General features: G+C 41.3%; 1 protein-coding gene across 4 annotated transcripts in view; it reads left to right on the top strand.

Moving 5' to 3' along the window:
• ACTL6A (actin like 6A) overlaps window positions 1-19,086 on the top strand; it is a 33,345-nt gene extending 14,259 nt beyond the window's left edge. For 2 of the 4 annotated variants that reach the window (XR_010726887.1, XR_010726886.1), the window contains exons 6-15: window positions 1,460-1,554; window positions 1,857-1,963; window positions 2,059-2,148; window positions 4,073-4,134; window positions 5,602-5,716; window positions 5,864-5,944; window positions 9,184-9,279; window positions 13,132-13,218; window positions 15,974-16,313; window positions 18,634-19,086. Coding sequence is in view for 2 of the 4 variants with exons in the window: in XM_066241487.1 (XP_066097584.1) it covers window positions 1,460-1,554; window positions 1,857-1,963; window positions 2,059-2,148; window positions 4,073-4,134; window positions 5,602-5,716; window positions 5,864-5,944; window positions 9,184-9,279; window positions 13,132-13,218; window positions 18,634-18,714 (814 nt within the window). In the remaining 2 variants the exon portion in view is untranslated. The remainder of the gene's footprint in view (window positions 1-1,459; window positions 1,555-1,856; window positions 1,964-2,058; window positions 2,149-4,072; window positions 4,135-5,601; window positions 5,717-5,863; window positions 5,945-9,183; window positions 9,280-13,131; window positions 13,219-15,973; window positions 16,314-18,633) is intronic. The other 2 variants (XM_066241487.1, XM_066241486.1) reach the window with 1 other exon arrangement.
• The last annotated feature ends 102 nt before the right edge of the window (window positions 19,087-19,188 follow it).

Raw genomic sequence — 19,188 nt, 5'->3', positions numbered from 1 at the left:
ATGATGCTCTGACCAACTGAGCTATCCAGCCAGAACTAAATTGTTTTGACTTGTCAAATATTATGGCCTAGGGATTTTTTAATACATACAAATTACTGAAAACTCCCAAGAGCTTTTGTTTATATGGGTTATATCTATCAATATTACTGTTGGACAAATTAAAACTAAGAATTTACCACTTATTGGTTCAATTTACAGTAATGAAACAGACCTGTTGTTAACACAAATAACATTTTTATGAAGGGTCAATGTATTTTGTAAAACAAAACTATTAACAAGACTAGCATAGTTTTATCTGACTTAATTGATGATAGCTGGGTTCTCATATCTTCCGGCCACAGGCTCTGTCCTATTGACACCTTAAACACATAAGGAAGGCCAGTTTTCTGCTGTCCAAGCTGCATAGTTGGAGAATACATCCAGTTAAGAAAGTAATAAAATCACAGATTTTATAGCTACAGCTTTTTTGGGTTTTTTTTTATGTTTATTTTATTAATTTTAGAGAGAAGGAGGGAGAGAGCAAGAGAGAGGAGCACTGATCTGTTCCTGTATGTGCCCTGGCTGGGGATCGAACCTGCAAGTTCTGTGCTTCAAGGCAATGCTCTAACCAACCAAGCTATTTGGCCAGGGCTATTCAGTGAATATTTGATGACCAAGTAAATGGCCCTATTTCTTTTTCTTTTTCTTTTTTTTTAAATGGCCCTGTTTCTAAAAAGTGGTTTAAGATATTTGGTGCAGCCCTGGCCGGGTAGTTGTCCAGAGCGCTGTCCCAATACGCCAAGGATGTGGGTTTGATCTCCAGTCAGGGTACATACAGGAACCAACCAGTGAATGTGGAACAAAGTAAAATTGATGTTTCTATCTCTCTCTACCTCTCTTCCTCTTTCCCTCCCTTCCTCCCTTTCTCTGTCTCCCTAAAACCAATAAACAAAAATTAAAAAGAAAAAGAAAATGTGTTCTGGACATAGCTGTAGAAAATTTGTTGTGTGTTGAATCTACCTGGGCGGGAACTGCCACTCAGCTGCCAGTGCTGAAATTCTTTTTTAATCCTTAGTGACTGTTTTTAATTCTTAGCTCAAAGTCCATAGCCTCCCACTATTTGTTTTCCGTTTCTATGTATTTTGTTAAATAAATGCCCCTCAATTTGTTATAAACCCTTTGATATACCCCCAGAGACTGTGTGATTGTGTTCATTTTGATTAACTTAACGATGTCTTACTTTAGGAGAAAAATTTCTCCAAGTTCTTCATACCACCACTCTAGAAGTCGGTTTTGCCTGTTGTCATTTGTTTTTAAGCCAGAGTCATTATTTAATATCAATTTTAACCCCTAGATTCACTTTTACACTTTCTGAGCCATAATGCCTATGCTTACAAATGCCTTAATAAAACCTTTATTTTATAATAAACATATTTTTTAGGAGCCTTGATCCTTACTTTTCCTTAATGCTTTAAACTAGGTTTGCTAATGGACGTTCTACGGGGCTTATTTTGGACAGTGGAGCCACTCATACCACTGCAATTCCAGTTCATGATGGCTATGTCCTTCAGCAAGGTAAAGTTATTTAACCAGTGTGCACTCAGACAATGTTAGCTATTACGAGGACGCAGACAATGAAACTACTGTCAAAACATACCTGGTTCCAAATAATGTCTTTTTAAAAAAGAGATTTTTAAAATTTGGGGGTATGTAATGCAGATTTAAAGCTGATACATATCTTTGTGCATGCTTTTAGGAAGGATACTTCTGTTAACTCTACTTGGATGTCAATTATTCATGTATAAATCCACAAGGACATTTTGTCCCAAACTGTTTGGATTTAATGCTGTCTCAGCCTTGTTTAATCTGTTTCATAGGTATTGTGAAATCACCTCTTGCTGGAGACTTCATTACTATGCAGTGCAGAGAACTCTTCCAGGAAATGAATATAGAACTGATTCCTCCATATATGATTGCATCCAAAGTAAGTATAACTGAATATTCTTTTTGGAATTTATCTCCCGCTCTTCACCTCATGTTGTGAGCCCTGTTAACCTGTCCTGTGCTCTTGGTACTCAGGAACCTGTGCGAGAAGGATCTCCTGCAAACTGGAAAAGGAAAGAGAAGTTGCTGCAGGTGACAAGGTCTTGGCACAATTACATGTGTAATGTAAGTAACCATTATCCTCTTTTTTTTTTTTTTGTATTTTTCTGAAGCTGGAAACGGGGAGAGACAGACAGACTCCCGCATGCACCCAACCAGGATCCACCTGGCATGCCCACCAGGGGGCGATGCTCTGCCCCTCCGGGGCGTCGCTCTGCCGTGACCAGAGCCACTCTAGCGCCTGGGGCAGAGGCCAAGGAGCCATCCCCAGCGCCCGGGCCATCTTTGCTCCAATGGAGCCTTGGCTGCGGGAGGGGAAGAGAGAGACAGAGAGGAAGGAGGGGGTGGGGGTGGAGAAGCAAATGGGCGCTTCTCCTGTGTGCCCTGGCCGGGAATTGAACCCGGGTCCTCCGCACGCCAGGCCGACGCTCTACCGCTGAGCCAACCGGCCAGGGCCACCATTATCCTCTTTATGAAAGAGGTACAGCCTGTAAGTCTTTGAATACATTGTGAGCACTGTTTTCAATCTTTACATTTTTAATGGCATTTTATGAACAGAATTAATAGCTTTTTTGGGTGGGGTTGCTTTTCATAGTTGCCAAACAAATATATCAATGAACTACTATATACTCATTTGGATTATTGTGGTGAGACTTGGAAGGAACTTTGGTATTGGCATCAAAACAAACTATTCTGGACGTGTGTGTGTGTGTGTGTGTGTGTGTGTGTGTGTGTGTGAAGAATGGTTTTCATCTATAGCAATTACCTGGTATGGCTCAGTTAGTTATGTTCTCTTTCCTAATATAAGTAAGCCATAAAAATAAAGTGTAGTATTGTTCATCGTAACGAGCCAACAAAAAATTCTCTTTACAAAAAATTCATTTCTCAACATAAGACTTACTGTGGAGAGGTTAGTAAAACAACCCGTCATAGCACAGATATACGTTCATTTCTCTCAGTAAAAGACATAATTTACTATGACAGGGATATATAACCTATCTGATATTTTTGCACCTAAAGATAAAGGTTTTTTGTAGATGTTTGGTACAAGGAAAAATAGTGAAAATAATTAGCAGTTTGTCCAAGTATTAGACAAGATTTATCCTTAGTCACCTAAAAATCATATATATCAGAGCAAATGGTAAAATTGTTTTACAATATGTGCAGTCATTAAAAATTCCATCAAATGCAATGTATATGCTTGTGTGTTTATGTATTGAGGTAATGAAATCTTGTTTATAAATCTAAGCTTATTTTTATGATAAAAACTGTTTTGAAACTGGGTTTGTTATTTAGAACTGTGGTACACAATTCTTAGTTGTTATTTTATCATTGTTTCATAACTGTTGCGATTTAAATGTTCTGCATTTTAGCTCTAATGCAGATACTTACAATTGGGTTACTTTGTTGCTCAACGGTCTTTGCTGGACAAATTTTCTTTTTTTTAAATTTTTATTTATTGATTTTAGCAAGTGAGCAAATGAGAGAGAGAGAGAGAGAGAGAGAGAGAGAGAAAGAAACATCAATCTGTTCCTGTATGTGCCCTGACCGGGGATTGAACTAGCAGCCTCTGCCTTTCTATGCTCTAAATCCCAGGTTGGCCAAACACGGCTAGCGAGCCACATGCAGCTCTTCAGCCCCTTGAATGTGGCTCTTCCACAAAATACCACGTGCAGGCACTACTTCAATAAGCAGTGTACCTACCTATATAGTTTAAGTTTAAGAAATTTGGCTCTCAAAAGAAATTTCAATCGTTGTACTGTTGATATTTGGCTCTGTTGACTGAGTTTTACCAACCACTGCTCAACCAACCAAGCTATCCGCCTAGGACTTTGCTGGATAGACTTATACCCTTGAAATTACTTACCCATCCATGAACATAGTCCATTTTCTTAAGAAAACTATTTTGTAGATAATGTTATGAAAGTACAGATTGCAAAGACAAATCTCAACAACCTTGTGTCTTAAATTTTCTTATTTTTATCCATAGTGTGTTATCCAGGACTTTCAAGCTTCAGTACTTCAAGTGTCAGATTCAACTTATGATGAACAGTATGTTTTCTTATTTTGTCTACAAGATACAATTTAATAGTTCATAAAAACCTTTATAACTAATCTTTTAAAAAATAGTATACTTCCACCTGACCAGGTGATGGTGCAGTGGATAGAGCATCAGACTGGGATGCAGAGGAACCAGGTTCGAAACCCTGAGGTCGCCGGCTTGAGCTTGGGCTCATTTGGCTTGAGTGCAGGCTCACCAGGTTGAGCGCGGGTCGCTGGCTTGAGCCCAAAGGTCACTGACTTGAGCCCAAGGTCACTGGCTTGAGCAAGGGGTCACTCTACTGTAGCCACCCCCCACCATCAAGGCACATATGAAAAAGCAATCAATGAACAACTAAAGGAGCCGCAACGAAGAATTGATGCTTCTGATCTCTCTCTATTCCTGCCTGTCTGTCTCTATCTGTCCCTCTCTCTGACTCTTTCTCTGTCTCTGACACACACACACACACACACACACACACACACACCCAAAAGGTATATACTTCCTAAATGAGGAAAGAAATTGATTTATTTAGGTAAAAAAAGAATAAAATATGCTTAACTGTTCAAAAGGTAAAATGTTATGTTAAGAAATATGTAATAGCCGTGGCAAGCTAGCTCAGCGGTAGAGCATCTCCTGGTGTGTGGAAGTTCCGGTTCAATTCTTGGCAGGGCACACAGGAGAAGCGCCCATTTGCTTCTCCACTCTTCCCCTTCTACTTACTTTCTCTCTGTCTCTCTCTTCCCCTCCCGCAGTCAAGGCTCCATTGGAGCAAAGTTGGCCCGTGGCCTCCGCCTCAGGCCCTAGAATTGCTCCATTGCAACAGAGCAATGCCCCAGATGGGCAGAGCATCGCCTCCTGGTGGGTATGCCGGGTGGATCCCGGTCGGGCACATGTGGGAGCTTGTTTCTGCCTCCCGCTTCTCACTTCAGGAAAATACAAAAAAAAGGAAAAAAAGAAATATGGAATAGCTTGACCAGGTGGTGGTGCATAGAGCATCAGACTAGGATACAGAGGACCCAGGTTTGAAACCCCAAGATCGTCAGCTTGAGCATGGGCTCATCCAACTTGAGTGTGGCTCACCAGCTTGAGTGCGGGGTGGCTGGCATGAGCATGGGATCACAGACATGACCGCATGGTCGCTGGCTTGAAGCCCAAGGTCACTGGCTTGAGCAAGTGGTCACTCTGCTCTACTGTAGCCCCTCAGTCAAGGCACATATGAGAAAGTAATCAATGAACAACGAAGGAACTGCCACAAAGAATTGATGCTTCTCATCTCTCTCCCTTCCTGTCTGTCTATCCCTATCCTTTTCTCTGTCTTTCTCTCTGTCTGTCACACACAGATAAAATATGGAATAACATTTTAAAAGAAAATATTATCACTCTGTTTCGCTTTAATATAAGTTGAGTTTTTAGTAGGTTATCATTTTTGAAGAGGATTGTTTCTGTCTTTTCTTTAACGCTGAGTATGTTTTCAGAGTAGCCGCACAGATGCCAACGGTTCATTACGAATTCCCCAATGGCTACAACTGTGATTTTGGTGCAGAACGATTGAAGATTCCTGAAGGATTATTTGACCCTTCCAATGTAAAGGTATGAAAGCTTATTTCATAATTAGCCCTATTCTTCTGTATATGTAGAGATCTTGCATAATTATAAAACCTATATACTACTAAGGTTTTTTGGATGCACTTTATTGTTTAAATTTCTCTGTGTCATACTCATCTTATTTTGTTGTAGGGATTATCAGGAAATACAATGCTGGGAGTCAGTCATGTTGTCACTACCAGTGTTGGAATGTGTGATATTGATATCAGACCAGTAAGTGCCAATCTCCTGTGTATGCTATAAAGGTTTCATCAGGGCACTGAAATGCCCCACATTATTATTTAAGTTGGCAGCACTGGCCATTAATCTTGAAGTCAGTTTTGCAGCAGAGTATGTAAAAAGATGATGTTTACTAGAAAAGGAAAAATGCCAAATTTTATAGCTGTAGTGTTGAAAGTGGTATCTGCTGGCCACATGCGGCAATTTTTTTTTTTTTTTTTTTTTTTTAAAGAAGCCGTTGGAATTTATTTATTTATTTATTTATTTATTTATTTATTGTATTGAGGTTGGAAACGGGCCTGTGGGAGGGGAAGAGAGAGACAGAGAGGAAGGAGAGGGGGAGGGGTGGAGAGGCAGATGCGCGCTTCTCCTGTGTGCCCTGGCCGGGAATCGAACCCGGGACTCCTGCACGCCAGGTCGACGCTCTGATACTGAGCCAACCGGCCAGGGCAACACATGCGGCAATTTAAATTAAAACAAATAGAAATACCAAGTGGTTCTTTAGTTGTTGTAGCCACATTATAAATGTAGATGCAGTGCAGATATAGAACATTTCCGTCTACACCAAGTTCTTTAGGACAGTTCTAGATATTTCCTAAAAATGTGACACACCAAAACATATTGGTTATTTTTCTTGTTTATAGTACAGTTTCCCTTTTATTTTTCCAGAAGGTATGGTTTAAATTATGTAACTTTTACAAGGAGTATATAGGTCAAATGATCTTCGTATTTTTGTGCTTTTTAAAGTTTTATTTATTTTTATTCATTAATTTTTTTTATGAGAGAAACAGACAGTGGCAGACAGACAGGAAGGGAGAGAGATGAGAAGCATCAACTAGTAGTTGTGGCACTTTAGTTGCTCATTGATTGCTTCTCAGATGTGCCTTGACCAGAGGGCTCCAGCTAAGCCAGTGACCTTGGATTTGAGCCAGCAACCCCAGGCTTCAAGCCAGTGACCCTTGGGCTCAAGCCAGTGACCATAGAGTCATCTCTATGATCCCACACTCAGACTGGTGACACCATGCTCAAGTTGGCGATCCCTCGCTCAAGCCAATGACCTTGGGGTTTCGAACCTGGGTCCTCAGCATCCCAAGTCGACGCTCTATCCACTTCGCCACTGCCTGGTCAGGCTTTTTTAAGTTTTAAATACCAACTCCATATTATAATTCCACACTGATTATTAGATTGAGTATAGCGTATTCAAATCCTAGATTCTTTTTTTTTTTTTTTTAATTTATTAATTTTAGTGAGAGAGCCAGGGAGAGAGAGAGAGAGAGGAACATCAGTCTGTTCCTGTATGTGCCCTGACCAGGGATCCAACCAGCAACCTTTGTGCTTCGAGACGATGCTCTTAACCAACCGAGCTGTCTGGCCAGGGCAAGTCATAGATTCAATTTGTAATAATTCAGTGGTGGATAAAAATAGGTTTACACTTGTTTGTGTGGAAAGACATGCAGGTTACGATTAGTACAATAGCTTTACTAACTCAAAAGAATGTCACGTAACTGTAAACCTGCTTTTGCCCACCCGTTTCCCTCAATTTTCTTTGAACTCATTCCTTTGTGAAGAGTATAGTTCTCATAGCTAAAAGGGTATTTATAAACCATATTGTTAAAAAAACACCTTTGGGTGGCTCTGAAAAATATTCTTTATTTCAACCAATCACCTAGCAGCAGGCATCAGTTGTTTTTTATCACAGTAGGAGTATAAGTGTGGAACTTTTTAGTGCTAACTCCAGGCTACTTTTTGGAGAAAACAATGGAACTGAAGAACTTTTACTGTAAGAGAGTGATAGCTTTCTGTTGTTAGTGAAACCTCATTGAATTAATGTTGATGGCAGAGGAGATGCTTCTGTACTCCATTTTGTCTTTTAAAAGTTAGATGACTTATAACTTTGAAATATTTTTAAAACTATGAACTTAGCCACTAAAAAAGCAAGCTGGCATTTAACTTTCTGATCTATACTTGCAGATTAGAGATAAACACACTCCTTCTAAGTAGGAATGTATTTTTATTTGGAGAGGCCTCAGCATGTAGATTTTGTAAAAGCCCACCGTATGGTTCTGATGCACACCCGTGCGAAAGAGAAAGATAGCTATACTTATCTGGAGATATTGTCAGTGCACATTTTATTTTGTTCGTGTTTTTAAATGAGAAGTGGGGATACAGACAGTCTCCCTCCTGTACTCCAACCGAAATTCACCTGGCAATCCCCGTCTGGGGCCAATGCTGAATCAACCAAGTTATCCTCAGTGCTTGGGCCAACACTCTAAACCAGGGGTCCCCAAGCTACGGCCCGGGCTGCGGGCAGCATGCGGCCCCCTGAGGCCATTTATTCAGCCCCGCCGCACTTCCGGAAGGGGCACCTCTTTCATTGGTGGTCAGTGAGAGGAGTATAGTTCCTATTGAAATACTGGTCAGTTTGTTGATTTAAATTTACTTGTTCTTCATTTTAAATATTGTATTTGTTCCCGTTTTGTTTTTTTACTTTAAAATAAGGTATGTGCAGTGTGCATAGGAATATTTGTTCATAGTTTTTTTATAGTCTGGCCCTCCAGTGGTCTGAGAGACAGTTAACTGGCCCCCTGTGTAAAATGTTTGGGAACACCTGCTCTAAAGAGTTGAGCCACTGGCTGCCAAAGGGAAGAGGGAGAGGAGGTGGGGACGGAGGAAAATAAGAGAGCAGCAGATGGTCTCTTCTCCTGTGTGTCCTCAGTGGGAATTGAACCCAGGACGCCCACATGCTGGGCTGATGCTCTAACCACTGAATAAACCAACTAGGGCCAGTGTGCATTGTTCATTACAGTCGTTAAGAGTCACATCGTATAATTTTGAGTCCCAGAACTTCTAGATGAGCATTCTAAGCTGAAGGCATTATAAAATATACTTCTAATGAAATATTAGCAGCTATCTGCCAAAAAATTACAATGGGTTTTAGAATAATTGCTTTAAGTTAGTGATTTTTAAACTTTAATTCATATTAGAATCATCTGCAGAGTTGTAGACAACTAAAACAAACTACAAACCCATCCGCAGAGATCTATAACTGCTCCAAATACTAATGTTTTAAAATCTGCCTAAAAGAGTGGAATATGCGGCCCGTACTAGGTCTGTATAGAAGTAAAGCAAGGTAAAAAGAAAGGGCAATTGTAGTGGCGGACATGGTCTCATTCGTAGTTGTGTTTTAAAACTGTTGGAAACTGAAACTAATTTACTTTTGCTTTGTGTCCTAGGGTCTCTATGGCAGTGTCATAGTGGCCGGAGGAAACACGTTAATACAGAGCTTTACTGACAGGCTGAACAGAGAACTCTCTCAGAAAACTCCCCCTGTAAGTTGTGTTTGTTCTTAAGTGACACTCTTCAGTCACATATATCCGCCACTGGTGAAATTTTATCAATACTGCTTGTATCGATACTACTTTTTTCAGTAAATTGATGATAGTTTGTGTGTGCCTGGTGCAGTATTACTTCAGTAAAGTTAATCAGATTTTCTAGATGGCATTTGTTAGTTACTCTTGTACTACTTGAATCTCATTGTAGTCACTGACTCCATTGCTAAGCACCTGTGGTCGGCTGGGGACTGAAGATATTAAACATAGCCCTGCCCCGCAGGTGCTCAGTCTGCCAGAATGAAGAGACATGGAAAAATCTGACTGCAATGTGCTGAGTAGTTGAGGATGTCATGAACCAGGCATTCTCGGGAACACTGAGGAACAAGCACTTAAGTCCCTAGGGCCCCGGTCAGCAAACCGTGGCTGGCGAGCCACCTGCGGCTCTTTGGCCCCTTGAGTGTGGCTCTTCCACAAAATAGCACGTGCGGGCGCTACCTCGATAAGGAATGTACCTACCTATATAGTTTAAGTTTAAAAAATTTGGCTCTCTCTTGCCTGACCAGGCGGTGGTGCAGTTGATAGAGCATCGGACTGGGATGCAGAGGACTCAGGTTTGAGACCCCGAGGTCCCCAGCTTGAGTGCGGACTCATCTGGTTTAAGCAAAGCTCACCAGCTTGGACCCAAGGTCGCTGGCTTGAGCAAGGGGTTACTCGGTCTGCTGAAGGCCCGTGGTCAAGGCACATATGAGAAAGCAATCAATGAACAACTAAGGTGTCGCAACGAAAAACTAATGATTGATGCTTCTCATTTCTTCATTCCTGTTTGTCTGTCCCTGTTTATCCCTCTCTCTGACTCTCTCTCTGTCTCATTTAAAAAAAAAAATTAAAAAAAAAATTTGGGGCCCTGGTCAGTTGGCTCAGCGGTAGAGCGTCGGCCTGGCATGCAGGGGACCCGGGTTCGATTCCCGGCCAGGGCACATAGGAGAAGTGCCCATTTGCTTCTCCACCCCCCCCTCCTTCCTCTCTGTCTCTCTCTCTTCCCCTCCCGCAGCCAAGGCTCCATTGGAGCAAAGATGGCCCGGGCGCTGGGGATGGCTTCTTGGCCTCTGCCCCAGGCGCTAGAGTGGCTCTGGTCGCGGCAGAGTGACACCCCAAAGGGGCAGAGCATCGCCTCCTGGTGGGCAGAGCGTCGCCCCTGGTGGGCGTGCCGGGTGGATCCCGGTCGGGCGCATGCAGGAGTCTATCTGACTGTCTCTCCCTGTTTCCAGCTTCAGAAAAAAAAAAAAAAAAAAAAAAAAATGGCTCTCAAAAGAAATTTCAGTCGTTGTACTGATGATATTTGGCTCTGCTGACTAACGAGTTTGCCGACCACTGCCCTAAGCGTATCAGAGGAAGCCTCAGGAAGAGGCTGTGTGAACAGGAGCCAAGTGGTGGCAATTTACGAAAGGACATCTAGGCGGGGGGAGGGAAAGCATGTGACAACACAAAGGGAAGGTGGCATAGTCCAGTATATCAAAGAACTTGGCTTATCCTCTGTGCAGAGATGGTAGAGGATATGGCTGGTTGGATGGATGGTGTGTTAGTGTCCTAGGGTTGCCGTGAGGAAGTACCACAGGTGGGTGGCTTAAAGCAACAGAAACTTAGCTCTCTCGGTTGTGGAAGCTGGAAGTCTGACATTGGTGTGTCAGTCGGGCCATGCTCTCTCTGCAGCCTACAGAGGAGAATCCTTCCTTCCCCTTCCTAGTATCTGATGGTTTGCCAGCTTTCCTTGGTGTTTCCTGGATTGCAGCTACACTTCAGTCTGACTTGGTCGTCACCTGGCCTCTCTGCTGTGGGTCTGTTCTTTCCTTGTAAGAACACCAGTTCTTACACCAGTTCTGGATTAAGAGCCCACCCTGCTCTAGCTTGACCTCATCTTAATTGACCTTAATTACATCTGCTAAGACCCCATTTCTAAATTAGATCACATTCTCAGGTACCAAGGATTAGAATTTCAATATCTCTCTTTGGGGAACACAGTACAGTCACAGATAGGTGGTACCATATCATGTTGTTTATTACTAGCGAACTTCAGGGTTTGTATTTGGCCGAGGACTAACGAACTCCCGTGTCTGTTTTAAAGGGATCGCTGTGTTGTGTGCATTGTGATAACTTTTAAAAGGATAGGAGAACCTGGTTTTTGGAGAATTCAGTTTATGTGGTACATTCATAACAGAAGATTAGTCATCACCTTTAGATTTTAAAACGTCTCTCACGTAGTTTCTTGAAAGGTATTCTACATGAATGTTATTTTTAAAAAACTTATTAGAGGTTATGTAGACCTTAACAGTATTTGTATATTTGATAGTCTTCTGTTTTCTCACACAAAGAAATATTTTAATATGCATGTTTTTGTAATTGTGTTATAAATATTGATATAGGCACAAGATTGATACCTGCTTTATATTTATTCTTGGAGAAATAGTGATCTGGAATATATCCTTTTTTTTGTGACACACAGAGAGAGACAGAGAGAGGTACAGATAGGGACAGACAGACAGGAAGGGAGAGAGATGAGAACCATCAGCTCTTTGTCACAGCTCCTTAGTTGTTCATTGATAGCTTTCTTCTATTTGCCTTGACCAGGGGGCTACAGCAGAGCGGTGACCCCTTGCTCAAGCCAGCAACCTTTGGGCTCAAGCCAGCGACCAGGGAGTCATGTCTATGATCCCATGCTCAAGTCAACAACCCCATGCTCAAGCTGGTGAGCCCATACTCAAGCCAGATGTTCCTGCGCTCAAGCCAGCGACCTTGGGCTTTGAACCTGGTTCCTCTGCATCCCAGTTTGATGCTCTATCTACTGCGCCACTGCCTGGTTAGGCTGGAATATACATTTATTGTAGTGTTAATCATTAGATTTCTTAGACTCTTAGAATAATGAATATTAACATGGGCTCTACAGGGCCTTCTTAAGACCAGTAAGATACTATCCTTGTCCTTAAAAATCAATGAAATAAAAGGAAAATTCCACCATAATAGATATTGACTTGTTCCTCACCTACAAAAACCCATATTCATTCCTCCTTTTCCTAATAACCCCGCTCACCTGTACTACAACATAGTCTGCTCTGGCCACACTGTGTTAAAGATTCACACTATATTTTCACACTTATAATAATGAAAGTATCGACTATTTGTGAAAAATCTATTGATTCTGGAATCGAGAGGGATAGCACTGAGGCAAAAAAACTGTCTATCGAGAGTGTGAGTTCAAAACAGAAACATGTATTAGGAAGGAAAGCAGTATAAATTAAAAACTTACTGAGATTTGCTGTCTGCATTTTGTTTTCTGAGTGGGAATGGGTGTCGGGTTGGGGAGGGGTGAATTAGGATCGAAGGGTAAGCATAGCATGAAGCCTGAAATAGTAGTAGTGAGAAAATTGAGGAGGACTACTGAACTGAAGGGGCGGCAGGTTGTGATAATAGTTGTACTTTGTGTTGGAAGACATGAAGTAATATATGAAGCACTTAGCACCATACCTAACATATAGGAAGTGTTAAGTATATGTGTGCAGTTGTAGTATATAAAAGGTAAATGCCATAACTCTTTAGTGTGCAGTTTTCTAAGGTTATATAACTTATTTTTTATTAAATATTACACATAAAAACCCATAGTTAGTGTACTTTTAAAAAGTCTTTCTTATTCAGTTTGATCTATGATTATTTTTGTCTTAGTTATTGCAAAAGAAATCATGTACAATCAGTGTTTTAACCAATCATTAAGAAGTTGTCAAAGCTGAATTTCTAAGTTTAGTCTCCTGTTTTAATTAATCATGCTAATGATACTTAACTCTTCCCTCTTTATTTTAGAGTATGCGGTTGAAATTGATCGCAAATAATACAACAGTGGAACGTAGGTTCAGTTCATGGATTGGTGGCTCTATTCTCGCTTCTCTGGTGAGTAAATACACTGCTTTGAAAACTAGGTAACAATTCCTATTGAATGATTTATCTTAAATGTACCTCTGAGAGAAACAAAATACAGGGTGACAGAAGATTATCTGACTTTGGGTAATGGGTATACAACATAATCGACTATCCAAGTGATGTGGAGATGTTTTCTCTAAATCTGTGTATCTGGGTCACCAATGTCACCCTGTTAAATTTAATTGTCTAAATTAAAAAAAAATGTGTGTGTGTATATAATATATATGTCAAATGTATTCATTCAAAGTAAAAAAAAATGTACCACTGAAAACACTAAATTTGGTAAAAATACTAAAAATAATTTTAGTTAATCATTTATCTTTGCATTTTACAACTGTCAAATGAGTAGAGGGCCTAATAATACCAGTTTTACATTTTCTAATATAACAGACTGCTTTGTGACTCTACTAGTGGATATTTGTCAGCCTAATTTCAACCTTCCCTCTCAAACAGGTGGGAACCTGTTCATTTATTCACTCCTTTTTCATTAGTAATCTCATTGGCACTGGTCAGGATGTACCTGAAGCATATTTCTAATTAAATCATTCCCTTCCAGGTTCTGGTTGCTCCCTGGCCTGTTGGAGGCAGATGGTGAAGTCATGGTGCTTGGTTTTGCATGTTGTTTAGACTGGAGCCTGCCTTGAACCAGGAGAAAAAGTCCTTGTCCTTATTTGCACCCTAGATTGAGAATGTTCCCTTCTCCTCAGAGCAGTCAAATGTTACCAAGTACTTACACTAAACCGTTTTTAAGCAGTTAGATATTTGGAACTGTCCATGTATGTATTTTTTTTTAATTTTTAATTTTTTTAGAACCAGAGAGACAGGAAGGGAGAGAGATGAGAAGCATCAACTCGTAGTTGTGGCACTCTAGTTGTTTTTTGATTGCTTCTCATACATGCCTTGACTGAGAGACTCTAGCTGAGCTGGTGACCCCTTCCTCAAGACAACGACCTTGGGCTTCAAGCCAGTGACCGTGGGCTGATGTCTATGTTCCCACACTCAAGCTGGCAACACCACGCTCAAGCTGGATGAGCCCTCACTTAAGTTGGCAACTTTAAGTCTTAAAAACCTGGGATTTCAGTGTCCCATGTCATCACTTTATCTACTGCACCACCATTTGATGTATTTTACTTGTCTTTTAATCATTTTTCACTTTTCATTTACAGTTGACCAATATTAAATTTCATTTAATATTGTGTTAGTTTTAGGTGTACAGCCTCAGCAATTCAACATTATTAACTTACTAAATCTGATAAATCTTGTACCAATCTGACACCATACATAGTTATTAAAATAATATTGACTGTATTCCCTATGCTGCACTTAACATTCCCGTGACTATTCTATCACAACCCATTTGTACATTTTTTTTTTTTAAGCGAGAGAGAGACAGACAGGAAGGGAGATGCGAAGCATCAACTCATAGATGCGGCAACTTAGTTCACTGATTGCTTCTCATACGTGTTTTGACTGGGGGGCTCCAGCTGAGCCAGTGACCCCTTGCTCAAGCCAGCAACCCCACACCTATCGGGTGACCTCAGGGTTTTGAACCTGGATCCTCAGCATCCCAGGCCAACACTCTATCCACTGCACCACCACCTGGTCATGCCCTATTTGTACTTCTTAATCCCTTCCCCTTCTTCACCCATCCCTTCAAACCCCCTCCCATCTGGCAACCATCAAAATGTTCTCTGTCTCTTTGAGTCTGTTTCTGTTATGCTTGTTTATTTTTTTAGATTCAATTGTTGATACATATATATATTAACTGCCATTTTATCGTTTATATTTTTTATCCTTTTTTTTTTTTTGGTCTTCTTGAAGCAGACCTTTTATCATTTCACGTAATACTGGTTTGGTGGTGATGAAGTCCTTTAGTTTTTTTTTGTCGGGGAAGCTCTTTATATGTCTTTCAATCTAAATTACAGTTTTGCTGGGTAGAATAATCTTGGTTGTAGGGCCTTGCTTTTCATCTCTGAATATTTTTTGCCAATCGTGTCTGGCCTGCAAAGTTTCTGTTGAAAAATTAGCTGAGTCTTATGGGAGCTCCCTTGTACATAATTAACTGCTTTTCTCTTCCTGCTTTTAAGATTCTCTCTTTGACCTGACAAGGTGGTGGCGCAGTGGGTAGAGCATTGGACTGGGACGCAGAGGACCCAGGTTCAAAATTCCAAGGTTGCAGGCTTGAGTGTGGGGTCACTGGCTCTGCTATAGCTGCGACACAGATGAGAAAGCAATCAATGAACAGCTAAGGAGCCGCCACAAAGAATTGATGCTTCTCATCTCTCTCTCTTCCTGTCTGTCTGTACTTATCTGTCCTTCTCTCTGTCTCTGTCACACACACACACACACATTCTCTCTTTGCCTTAACCTTTTGCATTTTAATTATGATATATCTTGCTGTGGGCCTCTTTGGGTTCATCCTGTTTGAGACTCTGCTCTTCCTGAACTTGTATGTCTATTTCCTTCACCAGGTTAGGAAAGTTTTCTGTTACTTTTTTTTTCAAATAGGTTTTCAATTTCTTGCTTTCTCTCTTCTCCTTCTGGCACTCACGTGATGTGAATGTTTCTATGATTGAATTTGTCCCAGAGGTTCCTTACACTATCTTCATTTTGTAGGATACTTTTTTCTTTTTGCTTTCTGATTCAGTGCTTTTTAGTTTTTTATATTCCAAATCACTGATTTGATTCTCTACTTCACCTACTCTATTTTTTTTTTTTTTTTTAGGTGAGAGGAGGGGAGATAGTGAGGCAGACTCTCATATGCACCCCAACCAGGATCTACCCAAAAATCCCATCTGGGGCTGATGCTCAAGTCCTGAGCTATTTTTAGCACCTGAGGCTGATGCACTTGGACCATCTGAGCCATCTACAACATCAGGGGCCATGCTCAAACCCATCGATTCCCTGGTTTTGGGAGGGGAAAAGGAGAGAAGCGGGGAGAAGCAGATGGTCATTTCTCCTGTGTGCCCTGACTGGGAGTTGAACCCAGGACATCTATACTCCAGGTTGACACTCTATTCACTGAGACATCGGTCAGGGCCCGGCCCTGTAAACTATTCATTTCAGTTAGTATATCATTTATTTCTGACTTTTTTTATGGTTTCCATATCCCTTTTTATGCTGTTGAAATTCTAAGTTTATTGAGCATCATTATAACCAATGTTTTGAACTCTGCATCAAGTAGATCATTTGTCTCAATTTTGTCATTTTTCTGGAGTTTTGTTATGTTCTTTCATTTGGGACTCATTGGTCTCCTCATTGTGGCAGCCTCCCTGTGTTTGTTTTTGTTTGTTAGGTAGAACTACTATGTGTCCCAGTTTGGTCGAGTGGCCTTATGTAGTTGGTGTTCTATAGGGTCCAGTAGTGCAGCCTCCCCAGTTACCGTAGCTGGGTGCTTATGCTTCATGTGGGCTGTGCGTACTCTCCTGTTGTTGAACTTTGATCGCTGGATGGGAAAGATTTATCACCAAGCCAATCACTTGCAAGGTCTGGCTGCTACTATTGAAGATCAATTCTGGAGGAGCCTACCCCACTAAGTAGGACTTCAGCAGGGCTCTGGTGCTTGTCCGGACCACCCCCAGAATATGTTCGTTGTGGAGGTGGTTGGGTGGTGCTTTACCGGGTGCACTGGCTCTGGGGCCTCCCAGGAGGTCCACACCAAGGTTAGCCACCACCTATGTTCTGCCTGGGGCCACTGGACATGAACCACAAAGCTATCTACAGATGGCTGCTACTATGCTGGCCTTAGAGGTGGCCAGGTAAGGCCAAGTGGTGAACCAAGGCCGTTTTCAGGTTGTGCCTGATGAGGGACCAGTTAGTGAGTGGTTGGTGTGGGGCACAGTGAAACCATTGCAGCTTGTTGGAGAGATTTTAGGCAAGTCTGAGCATGCGACATGACAGACTCTTTGTATAAAAAGCCACTGGAAACGGTTTGGGTGAACCCGCAAGTTGGGTGGGGTGGGGTCTTGGGGAATCACCAGGGCTGGGTGAAGTGTGAGCCAGGATGATGGAGACTCAGAAGATGGTGCCCACCTGCCAGTTCTCTGGGGAGAGGGTTCATGAAAGGAACAGTGGCCTTTGCTCTTGCCTTGATGCCAGGTAATTTAGTTCCTCCCTGTATGTGTCTGTGCCCTTTGAGCTGCTGCCCCAGAACTGGAGATCAGAGCGTGTGAGTCCAGAAGTCCATGCACAGGGACTCCGGCAGCCCTCAGTCTGCCACAATCCCTTCTGGTTTTTACAGGCAGAAGTTATGGGGACTTTTCTTCTTGGCACTGGAACCTGGGTTTGGACTTCTAGCTCCTTAGGGGCAACCTCTACAGCGAAGATATCCCTCCAAACTTGAATCTTCCACATGCGGGTGTGGGACCAGCTCATTCCGTGTTTCCACCCTCCTACCAGTCTTTTTAAATTTTTATTTATTGAAATTTATAAAGAGGAGGGAGCAGGGAGGAATGAGAAGTATCAAATCATAGTTGCTTCACTTTAGTTGTTCATTGATAGTCCTATGTGCCTTTTTTTTTTTTTTTAATTTTTTTTTATTTATTCATTTTTAGAGAGGAGAGAGAGGGGGAGAGAGAGAAACAGAGAGAGAGAAGTGGGGAGGAGCTGGAAGCATCAACTCCCATATGTGCCTTGACCAGGCAAGCCCAGAGTTTCGAACCGGCGACCTCAGCATTTCCAGGTCGACGCTTTATCCACTGCGCCACCACAGGTCAGGCAGTCCTATGTGCCTTGAACTGGGCAAGCCCAGGGTTTCAAACTGGTGACCTTGACGTTTTAGTTCAACACTTTATCCATTGTGCCAGCACAGGTCAGGCTCATACTCTTTCTAACCTGTGGGTATTCTGGAGGATGGCAGAAAAGAGAAATCAAATACTATTTGAAGAGTTCTTCATGCCCGCCTGACCTGTGGTGGCGCAGTGGATAAAGCGTCGACCTGGAAATGCTGAGGTCGCTGGTTCGAAACCCTGGGCTTGCCTGGTCAAGGCACATATGGGAGTTGATGCTTCCAGCTCCTCCCCTTTCTCTCTCTCTCTCTGTCTCTCTCTCTCCTCTCTCTCTCTCTCTCTCCTCTCTAAAAATGAATAAATAAATAAATAAATAAATGTATCTTAAAGAGTTCTTCAAAGTTTGAGTTATGAAAATTAAAGATATTAAAAAGAAAAGGTATTTTCTGCCATGGCCAGATAAATTTGTTGGTTAGAGTGTTGTCTTGAAGGACAGAGGTTGCCAGTTCGGTTCCTAGTCAGGGCACACACAGGAACAGATCAATGTTCCTGTCTCTTTCTCTCTCACCCTGCCTCTTCTGCTAAAATAATAACAAAAAAAAGTATTTTCTAATAAAAAGGTATAATAATATAAATAATTTTTCTTTCCATTTTACAGGGAACCTTTCAACAGATGTGGATTTCTAAACAAGAATATGAAGAAGGAGGGAAGCAGTGTGTTGAAAGGAAATGCCCTTGAAAAGCGTTCCCATAAATCCACCTTCCTGATACCTTACGTTTCATAGCTTTAGCGCACTCAGGAAAAGAATGACCATCTTTTGTAGAATGTTTATACATTTTTGCATTTTTCAATTTCTACTTAAAAATTTTAAGGCTTTAACTGGCTCAAAATTAAAATGTGCTGTCCTTGAAATGCACCATTATTCTTATTACAAGCATTTTATAATTTTGTACAAATGTCTATTTTCTCTAAATATTTTGCTTTCAGTCAAATGTTTTCTAACTCTGCTCAGTATATTAATTACCAGTGGATTGGCAGAACTGCTTTTTAATTGACAAGTAAGCTTATTGCTTTTTACCTTAGGCTTGCAAATTTAAATAAAAATTGGTAGCCACCAAGATATACAGTTTTGGACTATTATGTTATGACTTGCTACTTTAAGTAAATATATTTATCAGTATTTTTAACAGTAGTATCCATGCCACCTTCCTA

Source organism: Saccopteryx bilineata, chromosome 8 (genome assembly GCF_036850765.1).
Source record: "Saccopteryx bilineata isolate mSacBil1 chromosome 8, mSacBil1_pri_phased_curated, whole genome shotgun sequence".
Classification (NCBI taxonomy): Eukaryota; Metazoa; Chordata; class Mammalia; order Chiroptera; family Emballonuridae; genus Saccopteryx; species Saccopteryx bilineata.
This window is presented reverse-complemented; position numbering and strand designations above follow the sequence as displayed.